The 20,041-nt window shown below is 50.6% G+C and overlaps 1 protein-coding gene across 1 annotated transcript in view; it reads left to right on the plus strand.

Moving 5' to 3' along the window:
• The window catches only part of GRIK3 (glutamate ionotropic receptor kainate type subunit 3), a 105,146-nt gene that overhangs the window by 75,933 nt on the left and 9,172 nt on the right, over positions 1-20,041 (plus strand). Inside the window, exons 9-12 of the mRNA XM_053964703.1 lie at positions 896-1,009; positions 4,269-4,472; positions 12,499-12,722; positions 17,860-17,978. Of these exons, the coding sequence (XP_053820678.1) occupies positions 896-1,009; positions 4,269-4,472; positions 12,499-12,722; positions 17,860-17,978 (661 nt within the window). The remainder of the gene's footprint in view (positions 1-895; positions 1,010-4,268; positions 4,473-12,498; positions 12,723-17,859; positions 17,979-20,041) is intronic.

Consider the following 20,041-nt stretch of genomic DNA (forward strand, 5'->3'; position numbering starts at 1 on the left):
TGCTCCATTTGCTGGCAGCACTCCCATATTCCTCCAGCTTTTCTGACATTTTATCTCACTGTCACAGTCCTTTAGCCACTCCTGCCTTCAAAGTTTGTCCCAAAGCCTCCCCTGCACCGTGGAGATCAGGTTAACAGGCTTAGGCTCGCCCAGATGACTTCCTTAAACAGAGACATGTTTTGCCATTTGTGGATCAATAGACTTCATTGAAGTCAAATAATTTATTAAATTTGACAGCTTGAGAAAACAGAACACCTTAAATAGAGCTGATGTGCCTGTGCCACCCTCTCTTCCAGGTTTGCAGCCAGGACTGAGGTTTGCAGCCCCCCTATTGCAGGGATTTCCCAAAGGGGGCCCAGGGCCCTGCAAAAGATGTGTTAGAAAGCTCCAGCTGATTTGCCACGGCACAGAGAATGGCCCCTACCAGGGATCTGCAGAGCTGGTCGAGCCATTTTTAATCCTCCCCACCAAAGCAAATTGGTGAGGAAATGGAAAAGAAAGAAAATGGACTCAGATTTGTGGTTATTTTTCTTTAGCTGTGCTTTATCCTTGCCCAGATCTGACTCTTTAGTGTGGTTTGATTGCTGCTCTATGCAGTGCCTTTGCAAATTGTTCATTCATTCAGCCCCTAAATTCCAGTCCACTGTCTTCATCCACTGCAGCAGCACAGGGACTGTGGAACATGTGCCACATGTGCCACTGGACTGGCCTGCAGCTGAAGGGTTAATTCATGGCAGTTCCAGTTTTGCCGCTGTTTGCTGCAGACAAAAGAAGAACGTTCCCTTTTCCAGGCCAGTGGGATGCTGTGAGGAATGCAAGGTAGGGATTAAGGAATGCAGGTAGGGATTGAGGAATTGGACATGGGGGCTCACTGCGTTGCTTTGCTTCCTTTCAGGTTGGAGCATGGAGCCCTTCTGATGGTTTGAACATCACGGAAATCTCCAAAGGACGAGGGCCCAACGTCACGGACTCGCTGAGCAACAGATCTCTGATTGTCACCACGGTGCTGGTAGGAGACTGCCAGCCTGTCATTGTCCTCCCCACGGGCCCCAGGGGTATCCCAGGGATATCCAAAGTCTCTGAAAGCTCACAGCTCCCCAGTGCAGGTCTGCTGGAAGAGGCCCTGCACGTGGCCAGGGCTCAGGGGGCACCCATGTCCCTGCACAGAGGTGACCTGCAACATCCCCGATGCCACCACCCCTGAGCAGCTGCCAGCCCCTGTGTGGTGGCCAGCGAGGCTGGCACAGGCCAGTGGGAACCACAGGTGCTGGTCCTGGCTGAGCTCCTCCTCTTCAGCTGCCTAGCCCTGCTCCTGTCCCCCCGGGTGCTTCTCCTGCCCAGGAAGCTGCTGCTCGTCCTGCCTGAGCTCTTCTGCTTCCTCTGCCCAGCCAGGTCCCTGTCCCTTGTCCCTTCCTGCATGCTGGAGGGATGGGCAGAGAACTCTGCCTGTTGATCTCTGCATGCCAAAGGGCACAGGGGACTTGCACGTGCTGAGCCCCAGGACAGCCTCATGACACTGTGCTGAACCCCAGAACAGCCTCATGACACTGTGCTCAGCCCCAGGACAGCTCTGTGACACTCTGCTGAACCTCAGGACAGCCCTGTGACACTCTGCTGAGCCCCAGGACAGCCCTGTGACACCCTGCTGAGCCCCAGGACAGCTGTATGACACTGTACTCAGCCCCAGGACAGCCTTCTGACACTGTGCTCAGCCCTAGGACAGCCCTCTGACACTCTGCTGAACCCCAGGACAGCCCTGTGACACCCTGCTGAGCCCCAGGACAGCCTCATGACACTGTGCTCAGCCCCAGGACAGCCCTGTGACACTCTGCTGAACCCCAGGACAGCCTCATGACACTGTGCTCAGCCCCAGGACAGCTGTATGACACTGTGCTCAGCCCCAGGACAGCCCTGTGACACTCTGCTGAACCCCAGGACAGCCCTCTGACACCCTGCTGAGCCCCAGGAGAGCCCCAGCAAGGGCTTAGCAGGGTGGAAGCAGAACATAAGCCAAAGACAGATGCTGCAGCAGCTCTCCTTACAAATCAGCCACTCCTCCTAACGAACTTCCCATCCACCACATGACATTTTTTCCCATTAAACATTTCCATGGCTGTGGAATTGTCTGGGTCCAGGCCATGGTTCCCACCATACCTCAGAGGCCATGGCATAATGCAAAACGATGGAGCCAGGAGGGGACTGTCAGCCATCTGCCTTTGACAGGCTCACTTCCATCTCAAGCTCTGCGAGCACGTAGGAATTACATAAGGCACGGGGTGATATCAGTTCCCATTAATTGTGCCACTCCCTGGGCCTGCACACGTGCCACAGGGTTCCCACCTTGGAACCAGGGCTGTCCTGGATCCCCGTGCCCAGGGGAGGAGGGAATGTGCTCAGACCCAAGTTCTGCAGTAATTGCACTGCGTATGCTGGAGTCTGAAACATAAAATACAACCCTAGATGTTATTTGCATTTGCAACACCCCTTTGTAGTTCTGCACTGCTGTAAATGACAAGAGAAGAGCCATAGGAGGAGCCTTTAAAAGAAAAAGCATGAAAGGCTATTTTTCCCCCTTTTGCTCATATTGCAGGGACTTGTTGGAAGAGAAATATTACCCCAGCAGCCAGTGCTGCTCTCCCCAAGCAATATGGGAACTGTGAAGTTATGAAATTGAGGGCACCTTCACTGAGAAATCGATTAGCAAACTGAGAGAGCTTGTGAATTGGATGTCTGGCTATTTTCAGTAATAAATTGTGAAATAGTCCGTGAATAAGTGGTTCACAGAGTTCAGAATTACCCCCTAGGAAATGTTTGAGACCTGGAGATACATTACTGAAGCGAGTGGCGTCCTAATGTTCAGTGCTTCGGCTGTTAAATATGTATGTAATCCCTACAGCGCTTCCCAAAATTAATAGTGCTTTATGGCTGCTCTGGAGCCGGCGTATTTATATCGAGATCCATAGATTCAGCTGATTCACAAACAAAGCACTAATTCCAGAGCAGAAAGCCGAGGAGGCGGCGGGGGAGCGCAGGATTGAGCCGAGCTGCGCGTGCCAAGCTAAACTCCATGGGCGTGATGTGATCAGCTGGGCTTTAGAACTCTGCAAATGGGGCTCCGTGTGCTGCCACGTCCCCTCCTGACCCTGCTGCTGGGCCAAAGGAGCACCCCCTGCCCCTCTGTGGGAGCACAGAGCCCCAGGGCAGAGCTGGGGCTGGCAGGTGGGCAGAGACAAGCACCAGCAGCCTCCACAGCCCCACCTGAGCCCTCTCCTCAGAGCACCCCACCAAACTAGGCACTGTGACAGGGATCTAATGAGGGCTTCAGACCTGCCCTCCCACCTCTTCAAGCCCCCTGTGACTGGGCAAAATCACAGAGGGCCAGCACAATGCGTAGCCCTCCCTCACCCTCCCTCGCTGGCCACCCCACAGCAAGGACAACAGCCCTGCAGACACCCCCAGTTTGAGCCAGGGACTCGCTGGAGGTACCTCACCTCCTCTTGCCTTCCAGCTCTTGCCTGCTGCCCACCACCTTTTCCATTTCCATCTGTCCTCCACACGTTTTTCCCTCAGGCTCCCCAGTGTTCCTCGTCCTGGGTGGCTGCTCAAGCCTGAGAGTCACCAAAGGATGCTGGACTTCTCTGTGTGACTTCACCTGCCAGCCCCTGCTCGAGGGGAGGGATCCACAGGTCACTGCTTTAGCTCCTGTCCCCTGTGCTGGAGCTCAGCTCTGCTATGGGTCACACACCCCCAGCTCTCCCAGGCAGCCCAAAGTGCAGCACACAGCACAAAGTTTCCCTGGGCAGTAGCAGGGCAGTGTCCATCAGGTAGTGCCAGCACAGAGGAATGCCAGTGAGCTCAGTGGGGAGGTTTTGGGGAGGCCCCACCTCCCTCACCCTGAATTTCACCCACCAGCCCCCTGCTCGCTGTGGTGAATGGCAGGTACCGCGTGCAGGGCGCGGGGGTGAGTTTGTCCTCCCCCTCTTTTACTGTTTCTAACACTTCATTTTCAGAGCATGAAATGGTTATTTTTCTCCCTGAAATCCTACCAAATGGAAAACAGTTGGCTGCTCAGAAGAGACAAAATTAAATTTTGTGGGGTAAACAAGGTTGCTAATTAGCTGATGTGCCTTGCAAAGTTAATTTATTCCCAACATGTCACAGTGCCAGCCCTGCCTGGAGAGCCGGTGCCTGGCGGCTGGGGCTGACCTGCAGAGGTGGCCTTGCCTCCAGCTGACCCTGAACTGGGACTTTTTGCTTTCCCTGTGCAGGAGGAGCCCTTTGTCATGTTCCGTAAGTCCGACACGGCCCTGTTCGGGAATGACCGCTTCGAGGGCTACTGCATCGACCTCCTGAAGGAGCTGGCCATCATCCTGGGCTTCTCCTACGAGATCCGCCTGGTGGAGGACGGCAAATACGGGGCACAGGATGAGAAGGGGCAGTGGAATGGCATGATCAAGGAGCTCATCGACCACGTGAGTGAGCCTGTGGGTGGCTGCCGAGGGTTGGCTGTGCCAGGCTGTGCCCAGGCTGTCCCTGGAGCTGTCCCTGGGCTGGCTCTCTGGGGTGGGGCAGGTGCCATTTCTCACTGGCCTGGAATACCCACAGCGAGCTCCTGACCCCACCTGGCTCCTTGTCACACGGGTTGTCAGAAGAATATCCCTGTGTCTGGCTCTTCCAAATATTAATTTGAATTCCTGAAAAGGGCTGTTCTCCCAGCACAGAGATGGGCTCTGTGGCTCCAGGACAGCCTGTCCCACAGTGGGCATGTGGAGAGGGCAGAGGATTCCCCTGGGCCCGGGGCACACGGGCCGTCCTGGGCTGGCACCATGAGCTGCTCTCATCCCCAAGGACAAACACGGGCAAGGGCGCAGCACCAATGCAGCCTGGGGACCCCAGGTATGTCCCAGCCCAGAGGAGATATCCAGTCTGCGGGAGCAGGTGTGCACTGGACAGTTTAATTTTTTATTTTCTATAAGAACAACTTATTTTCTAAAATCTCCTGGGACACGGAGCTCCCTCTGCCACACAGCAGCTGTGCTTCTCCTTCCATGGCCACTTCCAGAAGCCCATTAAGCCCCAGGGAACCTGTGGCAGCAGCAGCTTTGCTCCCGCAGCCGCCAAAGCGTCACCGCGTCTGAAACCGCCGCTCGCGGCCAGAGGTTGCTCAGTTTCCTAATTAGATATCTTGCCTCCAGCACATCCTGTGATCCCAAGGGCCCAGTTATGGAGGTGAGGAAAGCTGATGTTTTTATGAATATCTGATTCCCAGAGAAGGCCTCTGGAAGAAAAGCTAAGGACAAAATAAATCCCTGCTCTCTGCAGCACAGGCAGCAGTGCAGGCAGTGCAGAGCACTCTCCTCCTGAGTATCCTGCTCAAGTGGGGCAGCCCTTGACCACCTCCAGGTCCTGGCTACATTCTGAATCCACAGCCTAAGCAGCAGAGACACAGAAAAAATCCCCTGTAGAGCTGTGATGCTCTTACCATTCATGGGAGAAGAATGAGTTTGCTGGGTGAGTCACTGTGGTGTGTGGAGAGTCAAGCACTGGCTGGGACTCATGAGTGGCTCAGGAGCTGGGCTGGGCTTCCAGATCTGCCTTCTCTGCCCTAAATGACATTGAACAAGGTGCTTCTGTGCACTGCTTCCTCCATCTGTAAAATGCAGATGATAATGATTACGTCCCCGTATAGGGACAAAGTGACAATGAGTTTGTGACAAGCGCTGCAGCCCTTGGCTGGCCTGGCCCAGGGAGCAGGAGAGCAGCAAGGGCAGGCAAGGACAGCCCTGGGGAGCAGGACTCCATCTCAGGGGGGAGCTCTGCAAACCTGCCTTGGTGCTTTTCCTTCTGGAAAACTCCGTGCAGCTCAAAACACTGATTTTAGAGCCTCTTACACAACAGCCCTGCTGAGGCAGGCGAGTGGCAGTGTCCCAGCGGAAGCTCTGCTGCGCCGAGTGATGTGTGTGACACAGATCAGAGCTGACACCGAGTGGCAGCTGTGCCCCTTGGCAGAGCCCCCCGGGACACAGCTCCTCTGCCCGGCCCTGCTGCTGGGAGCAGCCTCTGGAGCTCACTCCCTGCTGGGAATGGGCTCTGGAGCTCTCTCACTGCTGGGAGCAGCCTCTGGAGCTCCCTCCCTGCTGGGAATGGGCTCTGGAGCTCTCTCACTGCTGGGAGCAGCCTCTGGAGCTCCCTCCCTGCTGGGAATGGGCTCTGGAGCTCTCACTGCACTACAGGGCTCACAAGGAGCAAATCCCTCCCAAGGAAATAGAAGCCAGACAGTCACTCAGCCCAAACCATGCCACTTCCAGTGTTCTGCAAGACACCACAAGGCTCTCAGGAGGTTTCAGGCATTCCCAAAGCCGTGGTCAGCTAACTGAGATAAATAAGAAGGAGGTTTGAGGAGCAATCTCATTAAATAACACAAAATTCATGGTCAAACCTGCATTGTAGTACTTCTTGGGTAACTATCTAAAAAGCAAATCAACACACAGCAGCAGGGAAGGACCAAACCTGCTCTTCTTTCAAGTAGTGTTCTGAGATGCAGTTCTGTGCTCTGTCCTGCATGGCTGAGCATGTGCCTGCAGGGACACTGCCCAGGCCCCACATGAAGCCATTAGTTCCTTTATCTGCATGTCATTGCTTTTTATAGCAGTGTTTGTGTAAAGCCTTCGAAAGTGAAATTGCAGCCAGATGGGCCCTTCCTTAGCAGCATCTTCCCCTGGTGTGGGGAAAGGCACAACCCATGGACACTGCAACAGGCCAGATCAAGCTTATATCACACCCAGGAGGAGATCAGCATTCAAATCAAGTTGTAGTGATGAAAACAGGGCTGCCCACATCCAGAGTTTGATATCTGAGCTGGCTTTCCTCTGTGTTCAGTGTCTCCTTCTCATAAACAAATTAGAATCATTCAGGTGGGAGCATAAAGCAGGTAGGATTTTGTGAGGTCCAAACACCCAGATCAGGATTAATTCAGTGCAGAAAGTCATTGCATTGCTGAAGACCCACTTAGCCCCCTGGACTGCTGTGACACAGGTGGGCTGAGCTGGTATGAGCTCCCTGAATGACCTGTGCAGAGCAGGGGGTATTCCTGGGGTGAGGTGAGAGGCTAAAATGGTGATTATTGTTGCTCAGAGGGCCTGGGAGCTGTGAAAGCAGCAGATTCTGCATACCAGGGATCAGCCAACTCAGCCTGAGCTGAAGCTGAAATTTGGAGAGGAGGAGATGGGCAAAGCAAGGGGCATCTGTCCCCTGGGGTGGCCTTCACTGGGCTGGAGATGCCCCTCAGAGGAGCTGGGTGGGGGTGGCCTGGGTAGGTGCATGACAGCAGTGTCTGGGGGACAAAGGTGCTGCCACCAAAGGGGTAAATCCCCAAAAGTTGGCACCCCAAAGGTAAATCACGTGCTGGGACAGGTGTTTACACAGTGAGCACTCTGGGCTTGATGCAGTCACGAATGCTCCCCCTCCGCTCTCTCTGATCCAGACGTGCCTGGCCACAGGCAGGGATGCCTCGGGCTATGATCCTTTGTAAAATCCCTGTGTTTCTAGTCTGGCCTTAAGCATAAACAGGAAAAGCAACAGCAATCAGAGCAGCCACAGCACGACCCTGTGTCCGACAGGTCCCCAGTAGCAGATGCAGAGACAACAGCCTCACGCAGCTGAACGCAACAGCCCTGCCCCGCTGCCTTTCATCTGCTGCTCATCCTCAGCACAAAAAGTCCCTGTTTTGAGGAGTTCAGTTCATTCCCTGGAGAAGTAACCTCAGTCTACTGCTTATTGTCACTCCTCTGGCCATTCCTGCAGAGGAGCCTTGATCAGAAGGGCCATGAGAGCTGAACTCAGGTATTCAGGGAGGTCTGGGGAGCCCAGGTGATGCACAGAAGCTCCTGAGCCCTTTATTCACAACAAACAGGGAACCTGACAACTGCCAAACCTCCTCCTTTCAGCAACAGTGAACTGCTATTGATGTTTATTCATAGAAATTATTACTGATACAAGCAAAGCTCCACTGCACACTGTGGCCCATCCGTTCTGATTTATAAATTCCAGTTGTCTGGCAAAGCAGTGGCTGCAAATCTTCCCTATTGTTTGTGGGCAGAATCCCATAAAACCAGCAGAATGAGTTGTTCTGGACATTTTGTACAAACTTGTTCACAAATAAAACTTGTCTTCTGCTGCAACAGTGCACATCACCTTGCCATTCCATCTGAAACTTCAGGTGGGAGTAAAAGAGATGTGGCAAGTACTGGGGATTCTAATGGAAATCCCTGCCAATGGTAACTGTAGGGGACTTGTAATATCCATCCTTAGGGACAATTCCTGATTTAACAATTGCACAATAAGTGGGCATTTTCTGACAGTAAATTCTGGCAGAAACACATATTGCACCACACTGCCAGCTCCCCATTAACGCTCCTGCACTGGTGGATGTTTTATCTCACGTGTCATGAACTAGGGCCAGGGATAGGGGCAAGCAATTTAATTGGATGAAGTGTCCTCCACCTCTTGTTTAGACAGTGCAGGACCTCAGTGTTGGGGATAGGATGGAAATAAACCAGAAGAGCTTTTGCTTTTGTGCTCAGATCACTATTGGGTGGATTTGTGACTGGGTCATACTCAGGGATCCAGGTGAAGGATGTGTGTATTGGGAGCCCCAGGTTCTCTGTGTGCTCAGCAGGTGTCCCTGCCCCTTGCTGGCTGGTTCACCTGCCAGGAATCCATAGGATAGGGCTTGTTTCTTCACCAGAATCCTCCAGCAGTGCCATTCTCACCAGAATCCTTCAGCCTTCACATCCCCCAGGTACAATTAATGGCAGTTCCAACTCTGGAGATCTTCCTTAAAGTGAAGATTATAAAAGCCCCGACAGGACCTCATGGCCCTCATTCCTCCCCTTCAGCTCACAGCTGGGCTTATCCTGATGACATCTGTTCTTAATTCACCCCTGAATTCAATGGATATTGAATAAATCCATTGACAAAAATGATGTCTAAATTAGGGCTGAGATTGCAGGAGCAGCCGTTCAGAGCTGGACTCACGGTTTGCACTGACCTTGCTCTCCTTGAGCATCCCTGCTCCCAGCGAGTGCTTCCCTGCCCCTGGGCAGGCACTGGGCTCTCACAGAGCACTCCCGCAGCTGCCCCAGCAGCAGCTCCTCCTCTCTGAGCCCTGAGCTGCAGCAGAGCCCGGCTGCCTCAGCTGTGCCTGCCCCCCTCATCCCCCACGCCCCAGGACAGCCGGGGCTGCTCTGCTGCAGGGAAAGGTGCAGGGAGCTGCAGGGGTGAGCCCAGCACACCCCGGGGACAGGGAGCAGGAGCAGGGCACAGCAGCCAAGCAAGGGGAGTAGGAAGCAGAGACAGGGCCCAAGGCAGAAGCCCCAGTGCTGGCAGTGGCAAGAGAGACAGAGGGATGACAGTGCCAGACCTGGGTAACAATTAAATCAGTAAAACACACACACTATTTCTGTCTCTGAGGCAACACACACATGATTAGTTTATGTAAATACCTAACGCAGACTGGCAAAATAAGCACAGAGGCAGCTTATTTTCCTGAATAAATATTTATCTTGGTGCTTATGCTGTTGGTGGGCTCCTCCATGACAAGCCACTGCCTGCAGGTTGGCTCTGGCTGAGGTTGGGCACTGCAGGATTCCCACAGTGACCATGGCTGCACAAGAATTGTCCTGACCCACAGGCCACATCTCCCTGATAAGTGAGAACTTGGAGATAAGACTTGGCATGTTCTGATGAAAGCCAAATATCTCTGCAGCAAATACGATCATCCCTGTGCTGAACGCCCGGTGAACTCACAGCTGTTCCAGCCAAGTGAAACGCTGGAACTGGGTGAATGAGGAGATCCAAACCCTTGGAGGTGTGTTGGAGAAGTGTCTGCATTTGATGTGTAGCTGCCTTGGCAGAATTCATCTTTTTGGCCTCGATTCAGCAGAACACTTAAGAACGGGCACAAGACTTGGAAGACGTGTGAGCTCCAGTAAAACAGAGGTGCAGGCTTAAGTGGTTTTGCTGGACAAGGGTCTTTAAGCCACTGGCACTTGCTCTAGTTCCTCATCTTTAATAAAACCCACCTGACTGCAACAGCACAAGAGCCAGGGCTGAGTAAAGGAAGCAGCCAGAGTCTGGTAATTGACTGCCCAGTTTGGAATGTCAGAGCACAACAAATCAAAGCTTCACCCTTGGTGGGTTTGATTTAGATCCTCTCTGTCAGCAAACCCTTAATTAGAGGCCACCTTCAGAAAAATCTGCATTGATAAAAAGGATATGGAAGTGCAGCCCTGTGCTGCCTCTAATTGTCAGGACACACCCCAGCCCAGGCTCCGGAATCTGTGCTGCTCTGTCCTGCCTGAATGTGACATTCCCTGCAAGGACACAGGGCTGGGAGCACATCACAGGAGCTGCTGGAGCCACACAGTAAAATTTTATTTCTGCACTAAAAGCAGTTGGATCTCTGGGCATCCATGCAGATTTCTCTCTTTTCATTTTCTGTGGCAAAGCACAAACTCCAGGCTGCTCTTTAGCTCACTGTATCATTCTGACAATTTTGGCCCAGGATCCTTCAGCCTGGCCATTGCCAGCAAGCTCTGACCACAGAACATTTGCTCCCTCCTTCAGAAAAACCCGTAGCCAAATCCTTCAACATCTTCCTTGCCTTTCCCTGGTGAGTCAGGACACCCACACAGAAGTGATGGAGGAGGGAAAATGCTGCATTTCTTTTGCCATTTTGCCTTGTGACTGTGCGGAGCACTAAGCCAAAATTTCCAGGTGTGCTGTAAGGTGGTGGGAGCAGCCAAGCTCCAAACCTGCCAGGATGGTCCCCAGGATGCAGAACATCCCCAGCTCAGGCTAGGCAGCCACCAATGGCACTTCCAACCCCCTTCAGCTTCTGTCCATGTCACCACAACCACAGCTGGCACAATGGGCTCATTGGGAAAATATTGTTCCCATTTTCCACAGGTTTTGACAAACACCAGTGACTGAAACAAGCTCTTCCTGTACCAGGATGATATAAAAATGTACTTCCATTTGGAAAGTGAGAAGGAAAGGAAATCAACCAGGGCGCAGCTGGAGAGCCACGTTAGTACAGAAACACAACACATGTAAATGTTCAAAAGCTCATGTAGAGACTCTTCCTATTGTAAAAGACCCAGATTCCTCTATTTACAAATATTGCACTGACTTTCATCACAGATTGGCAAGGTCAAATGAAAGTACAACCTTTACCCCCAGCACAGGTCAGGGATCTGCTCTGGTTCCTACAGTGAGCCACCAGTTCCTGCTGAAGCAAAGTATATTCCAGCCAGTATTGATTTAAAGTCCATGAATAATGACAAATCTACTGTATCTCTAGGTAATTATCACTCGTGGGTAGTTTAGAATGTTAATTTTCAGAACCAGATGTTAAATAAATCTTGCCCGGGCTCCTGGCATGGGGGGAGGTTCTGCTCAACTTCAGAGCTGTAATTTATGTGTCTATGTTTCCTTGGAAGTTCACAATCTCAAAGAATGATTTGCAAAGCTCAGGCAAGGAGGGTGATACTGAGGAAACCTTGGACGTGTTTACTTGTGGCTTTTAAGAACCTGGATGAATGTTTAGTGAGAGGAACGAACACAGCTCTTAACCAACAGAAAGAGAGTGTATGTGGTCACTCGTTGAATTAACACCAAATTAGTAAATCACAGAAATAACAGAAACAACCACAAGTCATACAACCTGTCAGGATAAAGAGTATGCTCAGCTGAAATTCTTCACGGAGCTCAGACCACTCCAGCAGGATGGGCTGAGGAGTCCATCATTAAACAGTGTTTCCTCAGAGGGTGTCACCTCCACACCTCCCTCCCTGCCGCCCGCAGGCACCGAGCATTCCTGCCTGAGACCGAGCCTCTCAAGTCCTATCATGAAATGACTGAGGGAAAAGAAATTGAACCCTTTACCTCACGCTGCCACACTATGGCTCCCTGCAGCTCCATCCACACCCTCCTCTCCTCCTGCATCAGTGTGAAAGGCAGGACAACAACAAATGAAAGGAAGGACGACAATAACAACAACAACAAACCGCTGCTGCTAACAGCAGGGTCTGCACGCAGCCTACTCGCTGTTATAGAGTCTTGTGGTGAGGAGCAAGCAAGACACCGCTCACTGACACTTCAGAACTCTGTAAAATCTGGTTTTTCTGACCATTTCAGAAGAGCTCGTGGCATCGGGGCAGAAGCTGCAGAGGCTGTAACACCTCCATTTGGTCGTGCTGTGTTTTACAGTGAACATTATACCCCCAACATCTGTATTTCACAGCAAACACTGTACCCCCAACATCTGTATTTCACAGCAAATGTGTACCACATGTGCAACAGCAGGGGGGAACCCCAGGGCTGCTCTTTGGGGGTTTTTGGCCTGTTTCTGCTGTGTGAGAGCTGTGGTGTCTCCAAGGGGATGGAATTTGTAACTCCTCCTTTCTCCCTGCCTGTGTCCCTCTGTGCTGTTTGCAGAAAGCCGACCTGGCTGTGGCTCCTCTGACCATCACTCACGTCAGGGAGAAAGCCATCGACTTCTCCAAGCCCTTCATGACCCTGGGGGTCAGCATCCTGTACAGGAAGCCCAACGGGACCAACCCCAGCGTGTTCTCCTTCCTCAACCCTCTCTCTCCTGACATCTGGATGTACATCCTCCTTGCCTACCTGGGGGTCAGCTGTGTGCTCTTTGTCATAGCCAGGTAAGGGATCCCTGCTGGGAGCTGCAGCACCAAACCCTTGTCACCCCTGAGATCCCCTCTGCTCCATCGCCATGGGCTGGCTGCTCACTTTCACACACTCACAGTATGAAAGAATTTTAAGATTTCAGAAGTTTTGCAGCCTTTCCATCTCGTCAGCACCTCCTGGTGTATGAAGAGAAGTCTCTCTGTATCATTGTCCATTCAGGCTCACTGCTCACACCCTTCCCAGCCTCTGCTGGGACCTGAGCTCCCATCTCTCCCACCATTTCCCACTTCTGTCTCTGATCCCTCCATCAGTAAAGCTCACACAAACCCTTCCCTATATCAAAAGAATGGAGAAGCCGTTGCTGCAGATCAGACAATGTGTCTATTTACAAAATTAATATGCATCTAATTAGCATGTTTAAATCCTCTATGTTTAAAAGTAGAATTTGCATACATTTGCATGACTTGTTAATTCCACAGGGCCTTTGATGAGACACAGTCCAGGGTTGCTCTCAATCCATGATCCCATCTTTTCAAATCAAAACAAAGCACCTTCCCCCTCCTTCAGGCAGGTGCCCTCCATGACCACACACAGCCCTCAATGGAATATTTTGCATAAACACCATGTCCAGGAAAGACTCCTCAGCCCACTCTATAGTGTGATGCTCATTTCTCATTATTTCCAGTTGAATTTATACCACTGGGGGTTTCAGAACCCTCCCTGTTTTGGTCTGGGAGTCCATGCAGACACTCTTCCCCAAGGTCTGCTGTGCTACACCTTCCTGGCAGCATCCATCAGAAACCTTCCTCCCTCATCCACTGACCTGAAAGAGCCAAAGGAAAGATCAGATACAGAGCTGGAGCAAGCAGACTCCATTAACCCTGATGGTACAACAAATCTACAATTTTCAGCATCCCTCAGTCCAGGGAGGCATTTAGAGCAGATTTCCTGCATTTACTCTGTCATATCCTAATTGCACAGAGCAGCAGAGTGAGCTGGGCACGAATGCTGTGAGCACCTGCAATGCTCACATCAGGAGCTCGTTTTTTCCCAGCTCGTAATGGCCAGATCCAGCCCAGATTGTCCAGACCCCACTTTCAAAGCATGTTAAACATGCATGGTGAGGCAGGTACATCCTCTGACCCCTCCTCTGCACAGGGGCAGAGCTGGACATTTGTTTTTCTCTCAGAGGACATGAAGGACCCTCCCTGATGCAGATTGCAGCTGCAATTGCCCTCCTGCCTTGTCTTTGCCATGCCTCCTCACCCAAGCGTGTCAGGGACAACCAGGTGCTCTCAGCAGCACAAGACTCTCCCCTGGGGATATGAACCCAAGGTACCCATGAGAGGGAAAATCCTGTGGTGGCTGATAGAAAGCCTTGGCTGTGTGTCCCTGTCATCCAGGCAGGGCACAGCTGAGTGGGCTCTGCTCCTACAGCGCTGCTGGCTTGGATGGCACCAGGCACCAGCCTGCTCGTTGTGTCACAACTCAAGCACAGTTTTACATTTAGGAGCTTATTTTTCCCAGATCCAGCCCAAATTGTCCAGATCCCACTTTCAAAGCATGTTAAATGTGCAAATTGTATCTGCACGTGAAAATCTGCAGAAAGGCTGAAGGAAATGCTGGGACAGGCCCTGATGTGAGAGTCCCTCAGTCCCCACTTTGCACAAACAGGGATTACTTGGCTTTGGATTTTGGCTGATGTTGAGGGATGAAAACCTGAAGAACTGTGTCTTTGTCTCGGGTTTTATTCTGAAATGACCCTCAGCATCTCACTCCATCACATCAATTATGATGTGATAGAACAATTTTTCCCTATCAGGCTATGTTTTGGACTAAATTCAACACATAAAATATTGCAATTACAGTTTCTTTTTCACGTTTTGCTCCTGACATTTTTTCTGTCATCCTATTCTTTCAAACAACACCAAGTACTCGGGGTAATTAAAATTCTGCAGGAATGGTCTTTTAACACATAGAGATGGAAGGCAAGAGATTTCACAGGGAAAATATTTATTGCATTCAGAAGTAATGGAAACAATATCTGCTTTTGACCCCTGCAAGGCCTCTGAAATCCAATTCTCAGAAGAAAACCACAATCAAAGTAGAAAATCCTTCATTCAGAGACATGATTCTTCTGAACTAGGCACCAGAGCCCTCTGCTCATGCCCATAACCATAGGTCAATGCCACTTAAAACAGACTCAGGAACTATTTAGAGGCAGGCAAAGGATGGATTTGGTCCATCTGTCATTTTAATCAGCCTTTCTTCGCTATTGATGGAGGCCCTGCTCCCAGCCAGCCCCCAGAGAGCCATCAACACTGGCTGTCCCCACGGCTCCGTGGGTGCTGTGTCTGGAGGCTCTGGTGCCGGGCTGGCACCTTTCCTCGGGCTCACACAGCCTCCAAATTACACCAAACCCCTCTGGCTGCGTGGCAGGGTGGGTGGGTTTAATCTTCATCCTAATTGCAGCGAGGTCTGGGATGTCCATTGAAAATTTCTCTGGAGACACAATTTACACTCAGAAGTACTTTGTGTTACATCTTTTAAACTTCAAAACGCTTCGATTTCCCGCCCAAAAAGCCGAAAGAGACAGGAGAATGATCCTAGTTTTTGATGAAATATTTCTCAGAGCCCACGGTGCATGTGAGGATGAGGGAAGCCAGCCACAGAGAATCCTGAGTTCCCCCACTGATTTGAGCTCTGGCTCTGCGGGGTCAATGAGCTCCTGTCCCTCCTTCCTTCATTACCTCTTGCTTCCACTAATGGTTTCTCTGCTCAAGCACTGGAGGCTGTTGCTGCTTTGCAGATTTCTGAATATTTCTCTGTCATTTGAGCTGCACCAGTAGGTTTTCGCTCAGACCTTGAAGTTCTCCAGCGTGTCATCTTGCCAGGCTCATTGATCTTACCCATTCCCTTTCCTTTTCATAGTCTTTCACTGTCAGCCCAAGAAAGTTTTAATCTAATTCCTGAACTCTGGCTTTATCCGACAGAAAGGACCAAGACACCATCCTTTATCCACCTCTGGTGTCAATCCATAGCAAGTTCCAAGGAATAAGCAGCACGTAAAGCCAGGTCTGAGTTCAGCCTGGTTCTTGTTTCCTTGCTGATTTCCTCTGATTTAGAGAGCAGAGGAGGGTGAGCAGCAAGGAGAGCCCAACCATTACCTGGATGAACAAGCAGCAATGTCAGGACGCAGCCTGAGCAGGACCTGTGGTTCCACACCCCAAACCCAGCCCAGGGAACAGTCCCCGCCGCGGGAAGGTGAGATAAACCAGGGAGGAACGGAGAGCTCATTGGACTGTACCTTGAAGGTGGAAAACAGAAGCAAAAAGTGGCACAGCTGTGCCCAGGGTAATCCTTTCTAAAGCCACAAGAGCTTTGGGCTGTGCCTTGTCCATCCTCAGGGATGGTTTTCCCTCAGACATGCTTGGCGCTGCTCCGGTCGCGTGCCAGGACCACGGCTCTGCACTGACACATGCCCAGGGCAGGTTCCAGTGCCAGGAGGTTCCTGGCAGAGAGCTGGGGCCCTTCTCCAAACAAATCCAACTGTCTGAGCGAGGCCACCCCTGGAATTGAGCCATGAACCCTCTCCTTGGGTGGTGGCGCATCTGGTGGAGAATTACAGAGGGAAACATCTCCTGATAGAGGCTGTGGGCTGGGCTTTGAGAAGGGGCTGTTGTGAATCTCCAGGGATTCCAGAAGGAAGCGGAGATGATAATTAATGCCTGGTTCAAAAGCAATTATACCAATTATGTTTTTAATTTAATCTCTGCAAAATTTGGGACTCTCAGAAAATGTAAATAAACAGCTCTAAAAATATTAACATCTCTCCTGTTTAGCATCCTCCCCAGATCCTGGCTAAACGAGCTCATTCCCAGCAGTGCTTTCCTGCCAATCTTGGGCAGAATTTGCAGAGATATTCCTAGGAAATTCCCTCAGCCTTGCTCAGGAACTGCAGGGCTATCCATGGAAATTCATCCCCACAGGGAGTAAGTTTCTGCCACTACCCACCACAGGGCCAAGTGACATCCACAATCCACAGCAATCCACAGCGAACTGCCACCACATTCCAGCGTTCTGCCAGTGCCCTGACTGGGCCAAACTCTTGCTTGTCAGGATGGTGGAAGGCTCTGCTTCTCAGTGACCTAAATCCCACCCTGATTCCCATGTGCATTGGTGGGAGAATCTCCTGAAATACCAGTTTGTCCCTGCTGTTGCTGCAGAATGACCAAGGCTTCTCCTTAGTCAATCAAAAATGCCATTTTTTCACACGTTTTTGAACTGTTACATACAAGAGGTTACATGTCTGGACCTCATCCCATCCCATCCCATCCCATCCCAGCCCATCCCATCCCATCCCATCCCATCCCATCCCATCCCATCCCATCCCACCATCATGTGCTCTAGGTGCTGTTGTAGGACACAGTAGTGAAAAGATGATCCAAAGTGACCAAAGGCTCTGGCGAAGCCACCTGAGACACCTCAGGAGGACTTGGCTTCCCAGGTCACTGCTCTCCAGAATGCAGGACACGGATGTACAGCTGTGGGGGTGACTTGGGCTGAATTTGCCTTTTTCTCTGTAAAGCTGTGCACCAGAGGGTCAGCAGCCCCTGCACAGCAGCACCAGAGGCATTGAGACTCCTTTTTTCCAATTCCTTTAGAGTTTTGTCCTGCCACATCCCAACTAATTGACGCCATAAGATTTTGGCCTTTATATTTTTCAAATCCTGTGCTGCATCAGTGCATAACTCCATATAAAGTCTTAGTTAACTGTCTTCACATTTTGGTCAGACAAAACAATCACTTTAGGCCTGAGATCCAAGGAAACCCTACAGCCTCAGGCCCTGGAAAGTATAAACAAAAGTGAAACAGGGGGAGCAAACTGGGGGTATTTGACTTCATTACCTGAAGCTGTAATTGGAGGATTAACCCCTGACATGTAAATGGACCAAACTTAGATCTGTCAGAAAAACTCGTGACCATTGTCCAGCTTGGGTGTAGCCTCTGGGAAGCTTTGACTGCCTAGGGTGCATCTATTGAAGGCTTTTAATAAATACCTACTCTTATTCTCTTAATCTTGACTAGCCTCTGTTCTAGGGGGCCACTCCAGGGCACCCTGACGAGCTCTGGTTTCCCTGTGTGCTGCAGGTTCAGCCCATACGAGTGGTACGACGCCCACCCCTGCAACCCGGGCTCGGACATCGTGGAGAACAACTTCACCCTCTTGAACAGCTTCTGGTTCGGGATGGGGGCGCTGATGCAGCAAGGTAGGGGGGCACCCACCTGCTCTTAGGGCTTTTTAAATTGAAAATTTGTTTTGGATGCAACTTCGCAGCACCTCATGGCCCCTGCAGCTCCAAGGAGGAGCACTGCCTTCATCTCCCTCAGCTGCTTCATTCCCCCACATCCCGCAGACTCTACAAATTCCTATTTCTGTTAATTCAAACCATTTGTTCAGTTTAAGGTCTTTGATCTGGCTCTCTCCTGTTCTAAATCAACTTTTCCAGCAGACAGGGTGCCTTGCCCTGTGCTCCATCTCCACTTTTCCCCTCCCTTGGTGATTCTGAGCAGTGTGAGATGCCCTGAAGCTCCCCCAGCCTGGGCAAAGGCGAGGAGCTGCCCGGGGAGCCTGTGCCCAGCAGCCCCTCAGGAGAGCTGTCAGTGGCACTGGTGAGAGCCACCACGGTCACAGGGACCTCAGGAATGGGATAGGGATGGGATTACATCCCTGTGTGTGAATGGAATAGAGAGATGCAGTGAATAGAATAAATCTGTTCAGAAGGCAGCAGGGGGGGAGCTTGGGAGCAGCTCTGAATAAGGAACGAAATTCAGCTGCGATCTAATTGCAGAAAATCCAGGAATAGAAATAAGTAGAAAATGTCAAACATTTGTCACACTTTAATTTACCATGTATCAGTGGGTATATCCAGAGAGCAAAAGAAGCACAGCCTTGGCTCAGTGGCAGGCACAGAGCTCCGCTCTGAGCTCCACTGCTGCCTGTAATAGAGATTCCTCCTGGATCTCAGCTGCCCTCATGGACAGTGACAGTTCCCAGCAAGAGGGTTTAGCAGGATGAATCATCCCTCTTATCAGATGCTGATAAATGAAAAGAGCTATATTCTTTTTAACTCAATTCTGCATCTGAGAAGAAAAATATTTCAAAGCCAGACTGATGTCACAGCATCCAATGCATCAAAGGGCCGGAGATGGAAGAGGGAAGAAGCAGGATCTTGAGGAGAACCAAAGCACCCTCAATATCCAGGACTCCTCCTCTTCCTGGTGTCTCCTTGCTGCACTCTGAAGGGAGGAAAACTACACCCCATGCTCTGCTTTGATGCCACACTGCCTAAAATTGCTTTGCAATGCCCAATTTTTGTTGTACTTTCCAGGCTGATAAATCCTCTGAGCACAGCTGTTTCAAACCCAAAGCTCTTGCCTGGCTTTAAAAGGTGTTTTGGGTGATTACAAAAATAGCATAACCTATTTAGCCCTTCATGTCTGCTCAATAAAAGTCATTCCAGACCCACTACACCTTTTATGCTGTAACGTCTCCTGCTTCCCCACTTCTGACTGGCATTTAAAGCCCTGGACCCTGATAGTTCTTTTCTCTTGGTGTTTGATTTTTTTTTTTAAAACCTTGTCTATTTGAACACATTCCCCAGAGTGAGTCTTTTGAAAATAATCTGTTTAAAAGCAAAGCCCTTTTTAAATGGCAGAACAAAACACTCATAAAAGCTCATAAATAGCTTGCTATTTAAATCTCATAAAAGCAGCCCAGTTAATTACTTCAGTTTGGATGTTTCCTGTAAATTGGGCACTGTACCCAAGGTCAATAATCAAGGAAGAGGGTTTTTCTGCAAATGCTACAAAAACCCTACTGATGTCCTCGCATGCAAGATGTCTGGATAATTTGCCTCAAATCCAGTTGGTTTTAATTGCATAGCTGTAACAGTTTTGACAGTGAAACCTGATCTCATATATATATATATGTATGTATATAAAATGTACATATATATAGTAAAAATGTGTTGAACCCCAGATGTGGGAAGAAATGCTGATGTCTGGCTCCAGATCAGAAGGCTGAAGGACAGCTTTATTAAAACTATACTATATTCCATTAATATACTATTTAAAGAGATACTATCCCATTCTACACACTCACTTCTTACTCACCTCTCTAACTAACTCAAACTGTGACTCTGCTGAGAGCCCAGCACAGCTGGATCCCACTGGGCACTGAGCCCAAACAGCCTTCACCAGAATCCAGCCCAGCAATCCCTGCAGGTGAACAAGCTCCACACCACATTCCACATGGGGGAAACAAAGGGAC

This window comes from Vidua chalybeata, chromosome 25, assembly GCF_026979565.1.
Source record: "Vidua chalybeata isolate OUT-0048 chromosome 25, bVidCha1 merged haplotype, whole genome shotgun sequence".
Taxonomy (NCBI): domain Eukaryota; kingdom Metazoa; phylum Chordata; class Aves; order Passeriformes; family Viduidae; genus Vidua; species Vidua chalybeata.